Source organism: Myxine glutinosa, chromosome 13, assembly GCF_964187855.1.
Source record: "Myxine glutinosa chromosome 13, kmMyxGlut1.1, whole genome shotgun sequence".
NCBI lineage: Eukaryota > Metazoa > Chordata > Myxini > Myxiniformes > Myxinidae > Myxine > Myxine glutinosa.
The window spans coordinates 87,372,578-87,391,229 of NC_136273.1; the positions used below are offsets into that span (position 1 = coordinate 87,372,578).

An 18,652-nucleotide genomic window follows, 5' to 3' on the forward strand; every position below is an offset into this window, starting at 1 on the left:
ATGTCCGAAAGTTGTCTACGTGAGATGCGGTGGACCTGGGCACGACATTTAATGGGGGAAAAAGGGGAAGGTCGGTTCTACAGAGTGTTGTTTACAGACAATGGGACTAGGGAATGGGGGATTGGGGATAGTTGGGGAGTATTGGGGAAATAGGGGAATATTTACAAGCGGATATGGAGGCCAAATCCCATATCCGCAACAATATATATATATATGGTATCTGTAATCTGGTTCTCCAACCTAATGAGCGGACAACATGACGTCATCGCCATGCACGTCCGCCTTGCCTGCAAAGTTCCAGAGGAACCATCTAGCAGTGCGTCATTACGGATTATAAATACAGATACTGTCACAAGTGCATGCAAAACTCACAGTTACCGACCTGGTTTCGCCCTTGTTGGGGCTTCATCAGGGCAACGCAGTGAGGCTATCCATACACTAGTAACTCTGTGACCCTTTCGGTTTTTATATCAGTCACTACGCGACCTTCATATCATCAGTGGGGAACTGCCAGCAAGGTGTCCCATACAGCTGCTGCTGCACCTTGCTGGGAGCGATAAGCACCGCCTGCTACGCGGTAACGTTATCTCTGGTATCCACTCATCATATGGAGTCGACCTGGTTGCGGTTGGGAGTTACTACTAATGGTATCTGTAATCTGGTTCTCCAACCTAATGAGCGGACAACATGACGTCATCGCCATGCACGTACGCCTTGCCTGCAAAGTTCCAGAGGAACAATCTAGCAGTGCGTCATTACGGATTATAAATACAGATACTGTCACAAGTGCATGCAAAACTCACAGTTACGCCCCAACAAGGGCGAAACCAGGTCGGTAACTGTGAGTTTTGCATGCACTTGTGACAGTATCTGTATTTATAATCCGTAATGACGCACTGCTAGATGGTTCCTCTGGAACTTTGCAGGCAAGGCGGACGTGCATGGCGATGACGTCATGTTGTCCGCTCATTAGGTTGGAGAACCAGATTACAGATACCATTAGTAGTAACTCCCAACCGCAACCAGGTCGACTCCATATGATGAGTGGATACCAGAGATAACGTTACCGCGTGGCAGGCGGTGCTTATCGCTCCCAGCAAGGTGCAGCAGCAGCTGTATGGGACACCTTGCTGGCGGTTCCCCACTGATGATATGAAGGTCGCATAGTGACTGATATATATATATATATATATATATATATATATATATATATATATATATATATATATATATATATATATATATATATTGTTACGGATCTCTCCGTCGGCCCCTTTTCCCCTTATCAAGGGGGGATCAATCCCCTTGTCCGCGACTGACCGACGTGAGTCCTCGGGGTCCCAACGCTCCCCCCGATCGGGAGTAGCCAGGGTATTTGGTCTACGAAAAGTCCCAAGGACCTGAGTGCCACTCCTGACCTGCGAGCAGGGGAGGGACTCCCGCTCGAACCCTGGTTTTAGATGTTATAATTGCCGAGTGGTGTTAGCAAGACGACGTTCGAGCCATTACCAAAGACTAAACCCGATCCTAAACGTTTGCCAAATTGTGCCACAGGTATTCAATGATGGAAAAGACAAGGACTAACGGATGTGAAGGAAAGAAGGCAAGGTAGGAAGAACAAATATAATTTATTACTAACTATTATGTACAAGACCAAAAGAACCAAGGAGAAGGAAAGATAAGAAAATAATTTACAGAAGGATGGAAGGACCAGAAGACACAGTGCAAATACTAACTTATCTAAACAGGCTTAACTTATACCCCAGGACAAGACACACAAAACAAACTCACGTACACAAAAGGATGGAATGGCAGGAATTGAAGGTAGGAATGCTGGAAGCGAAGGGTCCAGGCAGATGGTTCGGGAGGAAGGTCCGGGGCAGATGGTTCAGGCGTTGAGATCCACGCTCGTGGTTCACGCTCCAGGCTCGAGGCGAAACCCGGCAAAAACGGCTTCGCGTCCCACCGACCGGCAATAGGGCCTAGAGGGTCTCGGCCTATTGCCGCAATACAGGCACCCCCTCACATCTCTCTCTTTCAGTCTTGCTGGATCACGCCTCTTGTTCGTGCCTTCTCACCGACCTTGTACCTTCTCTGTCCAACTCTCATGAACCTTCAAGCACCTCCCTCCACAGAACTCTTACTTCAGAACTCCCTCTGCAGAACTGCTCGTGGGGCTCCCTCACTCATCTGAGGTGGGGGCTCCCGGCAACGGGTTATATAGGCCACACCCTCTCAAGCCATACCCCTGAGCCTTGGTTGGTCGTTCGGGGCTCCAACCTTCATGATGAGGTGGGGGCCGCGCCTTTCTTCTCCGAACCGACCGCGTGTTTAATGGAGGGCAAATGCAGTTGGCAATTGAGGCTTTGCACTAGACAGGGGATTCTACCTTATTTCAATTTGATGCAATGCAGAGTCAACTAATGGGAAACACAGCCTTAAACTAATACACATAATAAGGAAATAACTATTTAGAAGGGTATATGGTGGCCTGCGTGTATGTATATGGAGTAACTAAGAGGACGACCTTTGACCTTTACACACAACACGGAGATATTTACAAGAATTCATTGCACTTACAGAGGGTGATATTTACAACAATTACAAATCCGCAACAATATATATATGTATATATATATATATATATATATATATATATATATAAGCAAAGATTTGCGGTTGGGAGTATATCCAAATGACTCCATGGTAAGATCTCCAACCTTTAATTGAACAAACAATGACTCAACGTTTCGATTAACAACATGTGAAGCCACACGCCTCCGTTAATCTTCCTCAAGAGTGATAAAATCATCTCAACATCCCCTTACATGCACAGTGGGCGGGGTATATGCAAAGTGGGGTGGGCAATGCTGGACAGCCAATGAAACCGTATCACACCGCTCTCGTGAACGGAGACGTTACCGACCAAATTCAAAAATCAACCGCATATTAACAGTTCAAAATAATCCTGTAAGCAATGCTGGATTATAACGCAAGTGTTGAGAAAATCCGGAACAATCATTACATTTAATCAAAAGTTAAACTTGCAAACAATTAAATTGTAAATTAAATTAAAACTGTAAATATATTAAAGCCAAAATTTTTTTTTTAAGACAAAATAAAATTGTCACATTATCAAGATCATCACATGTGGCCCTATGCGGTAAAGGTGAATGCGGGAAGGAGGTTGGTTTTAGGGGGGATAAAATGGGGGGGGGGGGGGAGGAACCAGAGGGGGTTGGAAGTGGAGGGGGGGGGCTGTGGGAGAGGGGTGGTTTGGAGGGATTGGAGGTGGGAGGGGGCAATTTGTCCGAATAAAAACCTTGTGTGATATATTATGTGGACTCGTTGTTCAAAGTACGGAATGCCTGCTTCGTTTACACAAGAGTGGGTCAAAAGCTACCGGTAAGTCAACGACCTCTTGTGTGATCGAGGTAACAGTTTCTTCTGTGTGCCAAGCCTCCAAAACACGTCTTCTGTTTCTGTTGGGTGTGGAGCCCAAAATATCAACCCTGTCCCATAAAGGTGTGTGGCCTTCCTTAAGGCCGTGTTTGGCAATAGCAGATCTGCTAGGATAAAAAAAAAAAAAAACACCTTTAGAGGCCATTTTTCCCCGCAAAGCGGGGGTTGGCCTTTTTCGGGAACCGTGGTTGTTGTTGTTTTTCGGTCCCCTATTTGAAGCAATGTTTTACGGCCGGATGCCCTTCCTGACGCCAACCCTTTTTGCCGCCTTTAACGACAAACAGGGAATTACCAGTGAACTGGTACTCAATTAGCCGACCTCGGAAGGCATGACAGGCTGAGTCAACCCCCGTGGCGTTAATTCAGCGATCGACCGGGATTCGAACCCAGGATCCTTGGATCGTAAGCCGGCACCCTAGCCGCTAGCCCAACACCAGGGATCTAGGATAATTACATTCAAATGCTTTTTGGTGTTCAGTAATACGTTGACCTAAGGTCCTCCCGGTTTCACCCACATACTCAGCTCCACAACCACAGGGCACCACGTATACCACCCCTGACCTATCCTTCCTCGGAAGCTTGTCCTTGACCCTCATAAGGGCTTGGCGAAGGGTGAAAACCGGTGTGAAACTCACCCTCACTCCTGCCGATTTCAAAATTCTGCCGACCCTCTGTGAAACCCCCGGTACAAAAGGGAGAACACACCAACCCTTTGGTTGTTCTCGCGGTCTCAGCCTGTTGTGTGGGGAAGCCCTTATCGTTTTCCTGTTGGGTAGCAAGCTGTCAGGATAGCCATTTGCCCTTAACACATTTTGAAGATGGTCCACCTCACTCATCTCGTCTTCAAAGGTAGATGGTAAATCACGTGCTCTTTTTGAGAGGGTGTGCACCACCGATCTTTTGTGTTCCATTGGATGGCAAGACTTGAAATCAAGGTAGCGATCAGTGTGTGTAGGTTTTCTGTACACCGTTACCTTTAAGGCTCCTTTGGGATCCCTTGCTACGAGTGTATCCAGGAAGGGAAGGGCTCCATTTTTCTCCTCTTCAATGGTGAAATTAATGGAGGAAAAAGTTTTATTTATGGTCTCATGGATGATGCCCACCTCATCAGAATGACAGATGACAAATGTGTCATCCACGTACCGGAACCAAACACGTGGTTGCACTAACAGGGCTGGAATGGTGCGTTCCTCCAAATCCTCCATCACCATGTTGGCAATCACAGCCGATACCGGGGAACCCATGGCGGTGCCATAAACCTGCTTGTAATATACCTCATTAAATACAAAGTAGGTGGAAGAGAGGCAGGTAGAAAGCATGTCACAGACGTCCATCGGGCTTAAAGCTCCCGCAGTCTCTTTCCATCGATCATCCTCCATCAAACGCCGGTCTGCCACCTCAATCGCCAGGGCTATGGGCACGTTGGTAAATAAAGACACAACATCAAACGAAACCATGGTCTCGTGTGCCTCGATGGTGAGCTGCTTCACTCTTTCAGCAAATGCTGTGCTATTGTGTACGGTTCGCTCTGTCGTCCCCACCAAATGCTTCAAAATGTTTGCCAAAAACTTGGATAGCGCATATGATGGACCATTAATACAGGAAACGATTAACCGTAGCGGAAATCCCTCTTTGTGCACTTTCGGGAGCCCGTATGCCCTGGGAGCCACGCCCTTACTGCTGTACAGACGTTTGTATGCCGCAGCTGATAATCTCCCAGTCGCTTTTAATCTGGCAAGCATTGAGTTTAACCTTCGTTCCTCCTTCTTCGTTGGATCTGCGGTTAACCGTTCATAAGTACTTTGGTCAGCCAACATATCCTGCATTTTGTTCGTGTATACAAGACGATCCATGAGCACCGTTGCCCGTCCTTTGTCCGCTGGTAAGAACACCACATCGTCCATGTTGCGTAACTCTCGTAAAGCTTGTTGTTCTTTCGGGTCCAAATTGAAATTGTTGCGTGAAAATTGCGGAGGGCGAAGTAAAACAGCAGCCACACGTGATCTGATTTCGTTCTTGGTGGTGTTATCAAGATTCATCATCGCAGATTCCACCCGTGATACAATGGTGTCTTTCGGAACAAATCGGGGAGTGATGGCAAAATTAAGGCCCTTCTGCAACAAGCTGGTTTGTGCCTCCGAGAGCTGTGTACTCGACCTGTTAACCACCCACCGGTTCCGAAGAATGTTCACGTCAACGACGGGAGTCATGCGATGTGTGGTTTCATCAACCAATGCTGTGAACTTTCGTTGATGTCGTTTCCCCACCGATGTCCGAGTGTGCTCCGCGAAAGTGTGAGCTCTCCGTTGTATTCGGTCCCATAACTCGACAGGTAGTCGTTAAATGGAGCCCTTCCCTTCCTGGATACACTCGTAGCAAGGGATCCCAAAGGAGCCTTAAAGGTAACGGTGTACAGAAAACCTACACACACTGATCGCTACCTTGATTTCAAGTCTTGCCATCCAATGGAACACAAAAGATCGGTGGTGCACACCCTCTCAAAAAGAGCACGTGATTTACCATCTACCTTTGAAGACGAGATGAGTGAGGTGGACCATCTTCAAAATGTGTTAAGGGCAAATGGCTATCCTGATAGCTTGCTACCCAACAGGAAAACGATAAGGGCTTCCCCACACAACAGGCTGAGACCGCGAGAACAACCAAAGGGTTGGTGTGTTCTCCCTTTTGTACCGGGGGTTTCACAGAGGGTCGGCAGAATTTTGAAATCGGCAGGAGTGAGGGTGAGTTTCACACCGGTTTTCACCCTTCGCCAAGCCTTATGAGGGTCAAGGACAAGCTTCCGAGGAAGGATAGGTCAGGGGTGGTATACGTAGTGCCCTCTGGTTGTGGAGCTGAGTATGTGGGTGAAACCGGGAGGACCTTAGGTCAACGTATTACTGAACACCAAAAAGCATTCGAATGTAATTATCCTAGCAGATCTGCTATTGCCAAGCACGGCCTTAAGGAAGGCCACACACCTTTATGGGACAGGGTTGATATTTTGGGCTCCACACCTAACAGAAACAGAAGACGTGTTTTGGAGGCTTGGCACACAGAAGAAACTGTTACCTCGATCACACAAGAGGTCGTTGACTTACCGGTAGCTTTTGACCCACTCTTGTGTAAACTAGAGTCCCTGTATAAAGAGAGTTGCGCCATGCGCTGACCCGAGATTTCTGGTCACGTGATTTCGTGGTGCCATTTTGTGTCTAACTTCACCGTGCGTGAACGTCAGCTTGGTACGGGAATGTTGTTTATTGCCAAACAAAATGACTGGTTGTTCTGCTTTTGGTTGTTCAAACCAATCTGGGAAATATAAGATGTATAGATTTCCAAGTGATAAAGTCAGAAATATGGAAAAGAAATATGTCAGAATAATAATAAAAATAATAAAGTCAGAAATATATATATATAAAAATATATAAATATATATAAATATATATAAATATAAATATAAATATTAATATTATAAAATATAAATATATATTATATAAAATAATATATTATAAAATATATTATATTTATATTATATATATTATATATATTATTATAATATATATAATATATATATATTATATATATTATATATATTATTATATATATATTATTATATATATATAATAATATATATATTATTATTATATAATATATATATATATATATAATATATAATATAATAATATATATATAATATTAATATATATATATATATATAATATATAATTATATATATATAATTATAATATAATATATATAAAATATATATTATATATATTATATATTATATATTATATTATATATATATTATATATTATATATTATATTATAATATATAATAATATTATAATATAATTATAATATAATTATCTATCTATAATTCCAGTAATCTCTGTGTGTGTGTACGTGACCGCTGTTTCTCGACAACCAAGGGTCCGATATACTTTAAACTTGCCAGGTATATTGCTGGGGACCCGAGGATGTGCCTTTTCAAGGTTTCATATTAATCGGACAAGTAGTTACCGAGCTATGGCGATTTCTTTACCAAACTCCGCAAGCCGTTCGCTTTGGACCAAACCATTTCATGTAAATAGAGGGGGGGGGGGGGGGGGGGGGGTCACCGTACTCGCAAGCCGTTCGCTTTGGACCAAACCATTTCATGTAAATAGAGGGGGGGGATATAATTTTAGATATATCTATCTATAATTCCAGTAATCTCTGTACGTTTGTACGTTTGTACGTTTGTCTGTCTGTGACCGCTGTTTCTCGACAACCACGGGTCCGATATACTTTTAACTTGCCAGGTATATTGCTGGGGACCCGAGGATGTGCCTTTTCAAGGTTTCATATTAATCGGACAATTACTTACCGAGCTATGTACAAAAAACGATTCAACCAATCAGAGAGCAGCGAACGATCGCGTGTGCCGGCGTTGCGAATGGACCAAACCATTCCATGTAAATAGAGGGGGGGGGGTTCTGTGGTCGTTGCGAATGGACGAAACCATTTCATGTAAATAGAGGGGGGGGATTGTCACTGTACTCGCAAGCCGTTCGCCGTTCGCTTTGGCGTTGCGAATGGACCAAACCATTTCATGTAAATAGAGGGGGGGGATATAATTTTAGATAGATATATAGTACGGGCATATATATAGTACGGGCATGCCCTAGTATATATAGTACGGGCATGCCCTAGTAATTATAATTATATATAATATAATTATATATATATATATATTATATATAATATATAATTATATAATAATATAATATATATATATATATATAATATATATTATTATATATATTATTATATATATATTATATATATTATTATATATATATATAATATATATATATTATATATATTATATATATTATTATATATATTATATATTATATATATATATATATATATTATATATATATTATATATATTAAAATAATAATATATTATATTAAAAATATAAAATATTATATAATTTTATAAAATATTTAAAAAATATAAATATATATAAAAAATATATATAAATATAAAAATATATAAAAATAATAAAATAAAAATTATAAATAATAAAAAAACAAAATAATAAAAAGTCAGAAATATGGCAATACCACGTACAGAATTTGTTTTAAGTGTGTTAGACTATATGTCGGCTGGAAATCCTACACCGGAATTGCTCTCGGCACCCTTTAAAAAATATTGGATATGCCCACACTCCTTTCTAAAAGTTATTAAAATTCAGAGAACGACAGCATTGGTTTGTCTTACTTATAATGTTTGCTCTTATATGCAGTGTTGGCTTGTAATATGCATTGCCATACCACTTTTAATATCACCACACAGCTCTTTTTCACGGCAATAGCTGAGTTTTTGACAAAACAAATATCACCTGTATGTAATAATAAGACTAAATATGTGTAGTAAATTTTTTTTTTTAGCAGGTTTAGAATATATCACCCCATATCGCGAATGCACATGTATATCTAATCCGACACACTTAGACACAAAATGGCGTCCAAATTTGAGTTGACACAACTCTCTTTATACAGGGACGCTACTGTAAACGAAGCAGGCATTCCGTACTTTGAACAACGAGTCCACATAATATATCACACAAGGTTTTTATTCGGACAAATTGCCCCCTCCCACCTCCAATCCCTCCAAACCACCCCTCTCCCACACCCCCCCTCCACTTCCAACCCCCTCTGGTCCCCCCCCCCCATTTTATCCTCCCTAAAACCAACCTCCTTCCCGCATTCACCTTTACCGCATAGGGCCACATGTGATGATCTTGATAATGTGACAATTTTCTTTTGTCTTAAAAAAAAAAATTGGGCTTTAATATATTTACAGTTTGAATTTAATTTACAATTTAATTGTTTGCAAGTTTAACTTTTGATTAAATGTAATGATTGTTCTGGATTTTCTCAACACTTGCGTTATAATCCAGCATTGCTTACAGGATTATTTTGAACTGTTAATATGCGGTTGATTTTTAAATTTGGTCGGTAACGTCTCCGTTCACAAGAGCGGTGTGATACGGTTTCATTGGCTGTCCAGCATTGCCCACACCACTTTGCATATACCCCGCCCACTGTGCATGTAAGGGGATGTTGAGATGATTTTATCACTCTTGAGGAAGATTAACGGAGGCGTGTGGCTTCACATGTTGTTAATCGAAACGTTGAGTCATTGTTTGTTCAATTAAAGGTTGGAGATCTTACCATGGAGTCATATATATATATATATATATATATATATATATATATATATGTGTGTGTGTGTACATATATTCAAAATGATTTCAACACATGATACACTCATATAATACAAACTTCCTCTCTCACAGCACACTCAAAATAATACCGATATCCTACATACAAAAAAAACATAATAAAACATTGTCCTGCCAGCCTCGGTCATCGGTGGAGGACCCTGGCATCATTCATCATCTCAGCCCTTCGAGGTCTCGAGAGAAAGACTTCTGATGAAAGTTCAGAAATGTAAGTGTCAGCTGTATGATGTGTTACTCCCTTTGGACCTCATCAATCATCAGCAAAACAAAATCGGCTTCAGAGTATACTGTTTGAGACCTCATCTACATCTAGGGTACCATGAAACAGAGTGATGCAAGAAGCCTCACTCGCACAGCCCCACACGTCATTAGTGCGCAAGAGAGTGAGTAGTCATGGGAAGAGAGGAAAATATGAAATATGATTTTAATGGACTCTCATAGTTTCACTAACCCCATTTCTGCACCCGTTTCCTACCTCCCCTTTCTTTCCCTTCCAGTATTGCCAGATGCGTGATGAAGTGTTCAAGACAAACCTCGTCTGTGCCTTTATCATTCATGCCTTCGTTTTGGCCGTGCACTGTGTCGTGCCTCCTGCCGAGTAAGTATCCTTCTCTACACAACATAGTCATCCATCATCTGAAGCACAATGATCTCCCACTTTGCCAGCAGCATACACATTACCATGTGAATGTCGCTGTACCCTCTCACCATCGTGGTCACACATCCTCTCCTTTCACTATTCTGCCGCCATCTGTTGCAGCTGTAGCGGTGAAATAACTTTATTGGTTAATGTCCTAACATCAGTTAAAGGTCCTTTTTTCTCTTTCCGAAATCATTGTCACTTTTGTACATTTCAGTTTTTAGCTGGAGAGAAATTACACCAATACACAACAACAACAACAACATGCATTTTAAAAGGCCATTTTCCCTGCTAGAGCGGGGGTTAGCCTTGCGGTCCCCATGACAATCTTCTCCATTTTGCCCTATTTTCTGCATCTCTCCTTGTTAACCCCCTTGCCCACATTTCTTCTTCCACCATCTTTAGCCAAGTCTTTCTCGGTCTTCCCCGTCTTCTACTTCCTTCTACATTCATTTCCATCACTCTTCTCAACCAGTCACTTTCATCCTTCCTCAACACATGACCAAACCATCTCAACCTGTTCCTCTTCACAGCATCAATCACAGGCTCTATTCCCATCATCTTTCGCAATTCATCATTTGTCTTCCTCTCTCTCAACGATACTCCGCACATCCGTCGAACCATTCGCATTTCCACCCTTTCCAACCTTCGTTGCTGCTCTACGTTCAATACCCATGTCTCGCTCCCATAAATCATAACACTTCTCACACATGCAGCATACACCTTTCCCTTCAGCTTCAACGACACTCCCCTCATCATCAGCACGCCACTCAATTCCCGAAACTTCTTCCATGCACATCTCACTCGAGCAACCGTTGCCGAGTCTGATCCACCTTCTCCATTCAGCATGTCTCCGAGGTAGCAAAATGTTTTCACACCTTCCAGCTTCACACCGTCTCCAAGATCCAACTCAACATTTCCTCCATCTGCAGCTCCCTCTGTGCACACCTTACATTTGAATGTAGCTGGCACACTGGTTAATGACCCTCTCAGACCACTACATTTTTGATGAACCCACTCAGCGCACATTGTACACTGAATGGAGTTCACTCCGACACCCTTCCTACACACAGCACAGGGCCACTTCCCAGTTCTTTCCACCTCACCACATGCTTTACCACTTGCCATCACCTTCGTCTTTCCGATATTCACCTTCAGACCTTTTGTCTCCATACATTCCTTCCACGTGTTCATCTTTTCCTTCAGTCCATCCATACTTTCCGCAATCAACACCAGATCATCTGCATACAACAACTCCCACGGTAAACCCTCCTTTACGTTCTGAGCCAGCACCTCCATCACAGCTACAAATAGTAGTGGACTTAGTACCGACCCCTGATGCACTCCCACCTTCATCTCAAACTCACCACTGTTCCCGTCCTTCGTCCTTACAGCTGTGCGCGCTCTTTTGTACATTGAAATCACTACTCTGATCAACCATTCCTCCACTCCTAACTTCCTCAATGCCCATGTCAATACTTTGCATGGAACCCGATCGAATGCTTTCTCCAGATCAACAAACCCAAGAAACAACTTCTTCCTCTTCTCCATGTACTTCTCCTGCAACTGCCTCACAATGAAAAGCGCGTCTGTCGTTCCTCTTCCTGGCATAAATCCAAACTGCATTTCGTCGATCTTCACTTTCATCCTTATCCTCCTCTCCAACACCCTTTCAAGAAATTACACCAATAGAGGACTTGTAATCATACAGTTTGTAAGGGGGGGGGGGAGGGGAGAGGGGAGAGAGAGGAAAGGGATGGGGGAGGGAGTGGGACGGAGACCGAGAGAAAGAGAAAGAGAAAGAGAGAGAGAGAGAGAGAGAGAGAGAGAGAGAGAGAGAGAGAGAGAGAGAAAGGAGGAGGAGGAGGAGGAGTAGGAGGAGGGGGGGGAGGAGGAGAGAGAGAGAGGACGAGAGACTTTTGAAGTCTTTATTATCAAAATAATACAAAAAAAAAAGAAAATTATATATTTACACCAACCATAAATTCATGAAAAGCAATGAAACGAAAAGGTTCCAGAAGTATCACAACACACAGATTGCCAAAATAAACCATTAACTTTATACAACCTACAAAAAAACTACAAAAATATTGACAGTTGGTTCTCACGAACCTCACACAACCCTTCATGACACCAAGTATTGGTGAATTCATCAAGATTGTTTGCATCCTTATAGAAACAAAACTCTAGTTTAAGTCTTGCTGACACGAGGGCATTGAAAAACAACATAACATTGCATTCTCCGGCAGGTTTACCGTTAAATTTCTCCCTTCTTGAGAGATATATTGCCAGCTTGGCTGTTGCGACAAGAAACCTCATTAACATGTTTTCCTTGCTTGACTTGGCATTAAAGCCAAAAATAAAAGAACGCAACGAGAAAACAACATTCATTCGGTGTGCCACAAGATTAAACCACCGAAACAAAGGAACCAATCTCACACAATTAATGAAGGCGTGGAACACGTCCTCCGTACATATGCAGAACGGGCAACATGTGGATGTAGGAGAGAAATGGTTGATTAACTTATTGGAGGGGACTATCCAGTGGATCAGTCTCCATTGGAGATCACCAGATCTTTTACTTACGAGCTTGCTATACATGGAGTCCCATACAGGTTCAAAGGGGGGTCCCACAGGCAACAGTCTCTTCCACCGGATTACTCCATTTAGCGGCATATCCCCCAGCAGTAACTTGACACATGACTTGTATAGCTCTTTACTGCTAGTCTCTTGAAAGGGGCTTAACCCCATGCTAACCGGGGGTAAGTCTTTCGACTTGAAGTGCACCAATAACCCAGGAAAAACCCACTCATCGTGCAATGGTTCGAGCTCATGGGACCAGCATACTCTCAGCCGTACCCCTATTCGTATCGCCTCTCTCAACACTTTTGCAGTCACTCTTTCAGACCGAATTCCTGCTAGCTCGGCTACTTCTCGAGCTGATTTCTACCCGCAACCTGAAACTTGCCGGAGGTGCCATAATTTTGTGATGCTGGCAATTATGAAATGCTGGCAGAGGTCTCTACTTTTGGGCATGTTAGGGAAAAGCCGATTGCAGAACAAAGGCTCTTGTGCAAACATATGGATGTCGTAGTTGTCTTCATGATGGCACACTGTGAGGTTCTGCCAAGCATTCAACACACTCTGATAAAAAACTGGAAGAGGAGATATGTCAACTTATTGAAGCAGGACCAAGAAACATTCGTGGCCATATCCTAGCCCGCCAGCTTGCCGCAAAATGTGGGTGGCCAAAACATGGTTTGGTAATTGCTCTTTCGTCAAAAGTTTTTGCACAGAGCATAGCTGAAAGGCCATTATACGGCTCCTGACGTCTATCATACTCTGGCCACCCTCGGCCAATGGACGGCATACAACGTTTGGCCGTAACCAGTGATGACCTCCCCAAAATAACTCCAACAGTTGCCTTTACACTTCCTTCACCAAGCCTTCTGGTGGTTGCAGGCAGATGAATGTGTGCCACAAGAAGGAGGCGACTAGATTCTTGACGACCAAAACTCGGCCCTTATAGGAAAGGTGAGGGATGGCTCTCCTCCACCTACTCAATCTCTTTTTTATGCGTTCAGCAACACCTTCCCAGTTCTTCTGGCCGTACTGTGGGGATCCATGAAACACTCCAAGATAGCGAACACCATCATCCACCCACTTTAAACTTGCAGGAAGGTGTATTGGCGGACCTTGGGGCATTCCAGATGCACTGTTCCTGACAGAGGGAACCCATAACACTTTGCTCTTTTCCCAGTTGCACTTCAATGAGGAAGCTAAACAAAACAAATGTAGGCACTTAGCAAGAGCTGCAATGTCGTTATTGTTTTTAACAATGACTGCAACATCATCAGCATACGCCGATACGACAACTGGAGGATGTTCAGGAGATATACTCATTCCAGAAACGTTATTCCTTAGTAACACGAGAAGTGATTCCATTACAAGGGTGAACAGTAAGCCGGAGACAGGGCAACCTTGCCTTACCCCCCTTTGAACCTGTATGGGAGAACAAAGCTCATTGTTCACCTTGACTAAACTGAATATATTGTTGTACAATAAAGCAATACAAGTCCTGAAATTAGCTCCAAATCCACAAGCTTCAAGCACATGATTCAAAAAGACGTGATCGATGCTATCAAAAGCCTTTTCTAAATCAAGAAAAATCATACCAAAGTCATTCTGCACACAGTTGCCATCTATCAGATCTCCAATGAAAAATATGTTATCACTTATCATACATAGATCTACCTGGGATACAATAACTCTGATCAGGGTGAACCAAATCGCAAATTACCTTTTTAACTCGATTCGCCAGAACTTTTGAAAGGATTTTATAATCAGTGCCTAGTAGAGAAACAGGTCTCCAATTCTTCATGTGTCGCAAATCACCAGCTTTTGGAAGAAGGGACATCACCGCTCTTCTCAAACTTAAAGGCAATTCTCCATGAGTCAGTGATGATTCAAGAACATGCATCAGTTCTGGACCGAACAGTTCCCAAAATTCCACATAAAATTCAGCCGGCAGACCATCGATTCCAGGGGCTCTTCCTGAGTCAATTCCAGCCAGGGCTTGCGTTAACTCCTCGAGCGTAATTGGCGAGTCCATGTTCAGCCGCTGGGGCTCAGTTAACGAGGATCGGTTGAAAGTATCATTGTTTCATCACAAACAACCTGTTTTGAAAACAGTTTGGAAAAGAAATCTTGAACACATAACCGTCTGTCTCTGGGATTTACAACAACAGCTCCGCCAGGCTCAATTACAGAAAAAATGTTCTTGGGTGCTTTACTGACAGAATCCAGATGAAAAAAGCTTTACTAGGTGTATCTAAAACCTTTAAGTTCTTTAGCCTTAGTCTGAGCAACAACCCTGCTGCTTTCTCCTGGATTAACTCCCTCAACTTAGACTTCTTTTCTGGTAATAACTGGTAGTTTCTTGTATTATTATTCTTAGCCAGTTTACCTTCGAGCTGAACAAAGTCAGCTTCCAAACAAGTCATTATTATTATTATTATTTTTTTTTTGTATACAAGTTCGAGGCTCGTGAAAGAGCTAACATTAATCACACAAAAAGTCAAACCGACACATAAAACACAAAATAAGGGGAGCGGTAGACAAGATGGGGAGAGAGGGGGAAGGACACAAACACAACATTCGAGAGCAGGGACATCGAGAGAAATGTGGGAGGGAGAGGGCTATATTATAATAGGTTTGGGGGGAGGTGGGAGAGGTATAAAACATATGAACACTGCAAGGACTTCCAGGAAAGAAGTTGGAATTAAAGAAAAGTGTATCTGGGGTGAATTAGCGGGGGTAGAAAAGATCAAGGTTTTGGATAGGGGAAGATAAGAGATGGTGGTGAACAACTGTTTTAAAGACCTGGAGGGGGGAGTGGGATTGAAGGGAGTGGGGGAGTTTGTTCCAGAGGTGGGAGAAAAGGGGAATGAAAGCGTGAAGGTGAGCAGAGAGCCGAGATTTTGGCAGTTTAACCATAAGAGGGTTGCTGGCAGATCTTGTGTGACCTGTAGGAATATTAGGGGGACAGAGCACAGAGAGAGCTCAGGGAGCAAGGCCAGAGAGGAGTCAGTAGAAGACAGAAAGACCACCAATCTGCCTGCGGTGAGTATGTGAAAGGCCCTCGGAGTTAGCTTCATCGCAGGAGATTCCAATGATTCTGAAATCTTTGTTTTCAACAGCGTGAAGCCGAGCTAGGTGTGAGGCAGGAGCACCGGCCCAGAGGGGGGAACAGTATTCCATTGAGCTGCGGATGAAAGCCTTGTATGTGGTGAGGAGCTCAGGTGGGCCAAGGAAGGACTTCGCACGACGGAGAATGCCCAGTCGGCGACTGGCTTTGGAGGCCAGCTTGGAAATGTGGTTTTCCCAAGAAGTTCTGTGCCACAAACGCCATGGTGCCTATCGTTAACCCCTGTTAACCTTCACCCAATACTTTACCCCCAATTTCCCCAAAAATTTACCAATTAATACTTAATTAATAAATTTTAATTAATAAAAATATTATTTTATTATTTTATACAATTTTAGATCCCGGACGTAGACCCAATTGCGAATCCGCAAATCGTAATTTGGACGAGCCCCCAATTCTGTTACGTGGTCCCCTCGGTGACTACTTGGTCTCGGTGACCCCCGGACCGGGATAGGAACTTCGCCAGAAAGTGGTATTATATATATGCGCTTTCGCAACGCAATCCCTATGAATTCCACCCAAGAGAAAACTGATTTTCAATGATATATTTCAAGGGTAATGATACCATACAATTTCCATGATACAATCAAGGATATATTCCCCGAGCAATCCACCATCCACAATTCACACTCAACAATCAATCCCCTAGATGATTAAGATGGCCATCTTACATACGTGTGTCCCCTTTTGTACTCACGACCCCCTTTGGTCTCTGTCCCTCACAATGTCTCTGGGCCCCTCCTGACCAAGATGATGGTCGGCTTCGCCGCACTCGGGCGGTTGAACGAACCCCGGGTGGACGTTTTTCCACTGGGCATGTATCGTACAGGGAACAACGGATGCAGCCCCCTCCTGGCCACGCGAAGCGGGTACTGTAAAGCAGGCAAAAGCCACACGCCGCTTGCAACGCGTGTTAGGCCCCAACGTGCGACCCGTACGCGTCTTTGTAGACGGTGCCGCGAATGGTGCCAGACGCTGGGTCGGTGCACGGCCCCACGGCAGCTTGACGTGTCCACCGGGTAGGTACCCGTCCCGGTAACTCCTCTCGCCAGACGGGCTTGGGAACGCCGCTTGTCCACACGGCTCAATATCGATCCCACCTCTCGTCGGAGCGGGGCGAGGAAGAAGAATCCTCGTCGCTTCTCTCGACCTCGTGTCTTTCTTCTTCCGTTTCCGGTCTCTTTTTCCAGAAGGGCTCCTGACCCTCCAACCACAACAACCCTTAATCGACTACACATTGATAAGCAAAGACCTGAATAGTAATTCACATACATTCCCATAAATATGTAACACTCCCCCCCTTCAAGAAAGAAAGTTGAACCCAGCGAAAACTTTCTTTGCCGGCCAACTTGGATAAACAAACCAGATAACTCAACCCCCAAATCATCAGTTCCCCTGGGCAACAATTATCACAACTCAAAAATAAAGCAACAAAATTTCACAAAACCCCCAGAGATTTTCAAAGGTAATTCACTCTGGACAAAGCACCAGCAACGACATTGTCCCTGCCCTTTACATGTTCAATTTCCCGTTGGACTCCTGCCAAGCCAAACTCCATCTCATGACCCTCTGACTTTGACTGTCAGTTTCTTGTGAATGAAGGTTAAGGGGTTGATCAAAGATCCAAAGTTAAGCAACTCAATAGCACTTTTTCCGGGAGGCCAAGCCGAGTATTCACTACATGGATGCCTTTAGGAACGTGGAGTTCACGGTTAGTCCGTGCAGGAAAGTTCTCTACCTGGATGCCTTTAGGAACGTGGCGTTCACGGTTAATCCGTGTAGGAATCTTGGCTCGGCGGCTCCGCCGCATTCAGTGCTTCAGCTTTTCAGAACTTCCCTAATAATTATGGTGGGACCGCTTGTCACTGTAGTCCCATGAATAGCGGTCTCCTTCTCGGCCACTACTTTGACAATCCTTCCTTCGGGAGCTGCCGTAACTCAGGGAGCCTCCATAATAATATTGATTGCGGCCACCACCAAAACTACCGCCCAGTTGTACTCTCCGGTAGACCTCTCGACGCCTACGAAATGCCTTCCCTACTGTTATGGTCCGACCCTCCAAATCCTTGCCATTCCAATTCTTCTCTGCCTCTCTGGCGTCTTTTGTGCTTGCAAACGTGACAAAGCCGAACCCTCTTGACTGTTGCGTTTCCCTGTCTCTTACCAACCGCACTTCCACCAGCGGCCCATATCTGTTGGACAGAGGTCAGAACTTCTTCCTCTGTTTTGAAGTTCAGTCCCCCTACAAATAACTTGGTACTTTTGTCGCCATCCCGAGCTGGTGTGGTGTTATTTTCCCTGCTGGGCTCTTTACCAACCCTCAGGTTACCATAAACTTGACCCCCGGCCAAATCATTCCCGATAACCACAGATACACCCTCTACAGGAAGTGTGGCTTGTAAACCGACGGTGACCGGTCCTGACACCAAATCGGACTCCAAATGGATGACATGAAGTGGAGCACTAACACCGCCCCCGATCCCCTGTAAACGAACACTATCCCCCGTTGCCGTCTCCTCGGACCATGGCAAAATGCCTTCAAGCATTA

The 18,652-nt window shown here is 43.7% G+C and overlaps 1 protein-coding gene across 1 annotated transcript in view; it reads left to right on the top strand.

Annotated features, from left to right (window-relative positions):
• The window catches only part of ADCY8 (adenylate cyclase 8), a 251,177-nt gene that overhangs the window by 156,515 nt on the left and 76,010 nt on the right, over positions 1-18,652 (top strand). Inside the window, exon 10 of the mRNA XM_078767033.1 lies at positions 10,255-10,355. Within this exon, the coding sequence (XP_078623159.1) occupies positions 10,255-10,355 (101 nt within the window). The remainder of the gene's footprint in view (positions 1-10,254; positions 10,356-18,652) is intronic.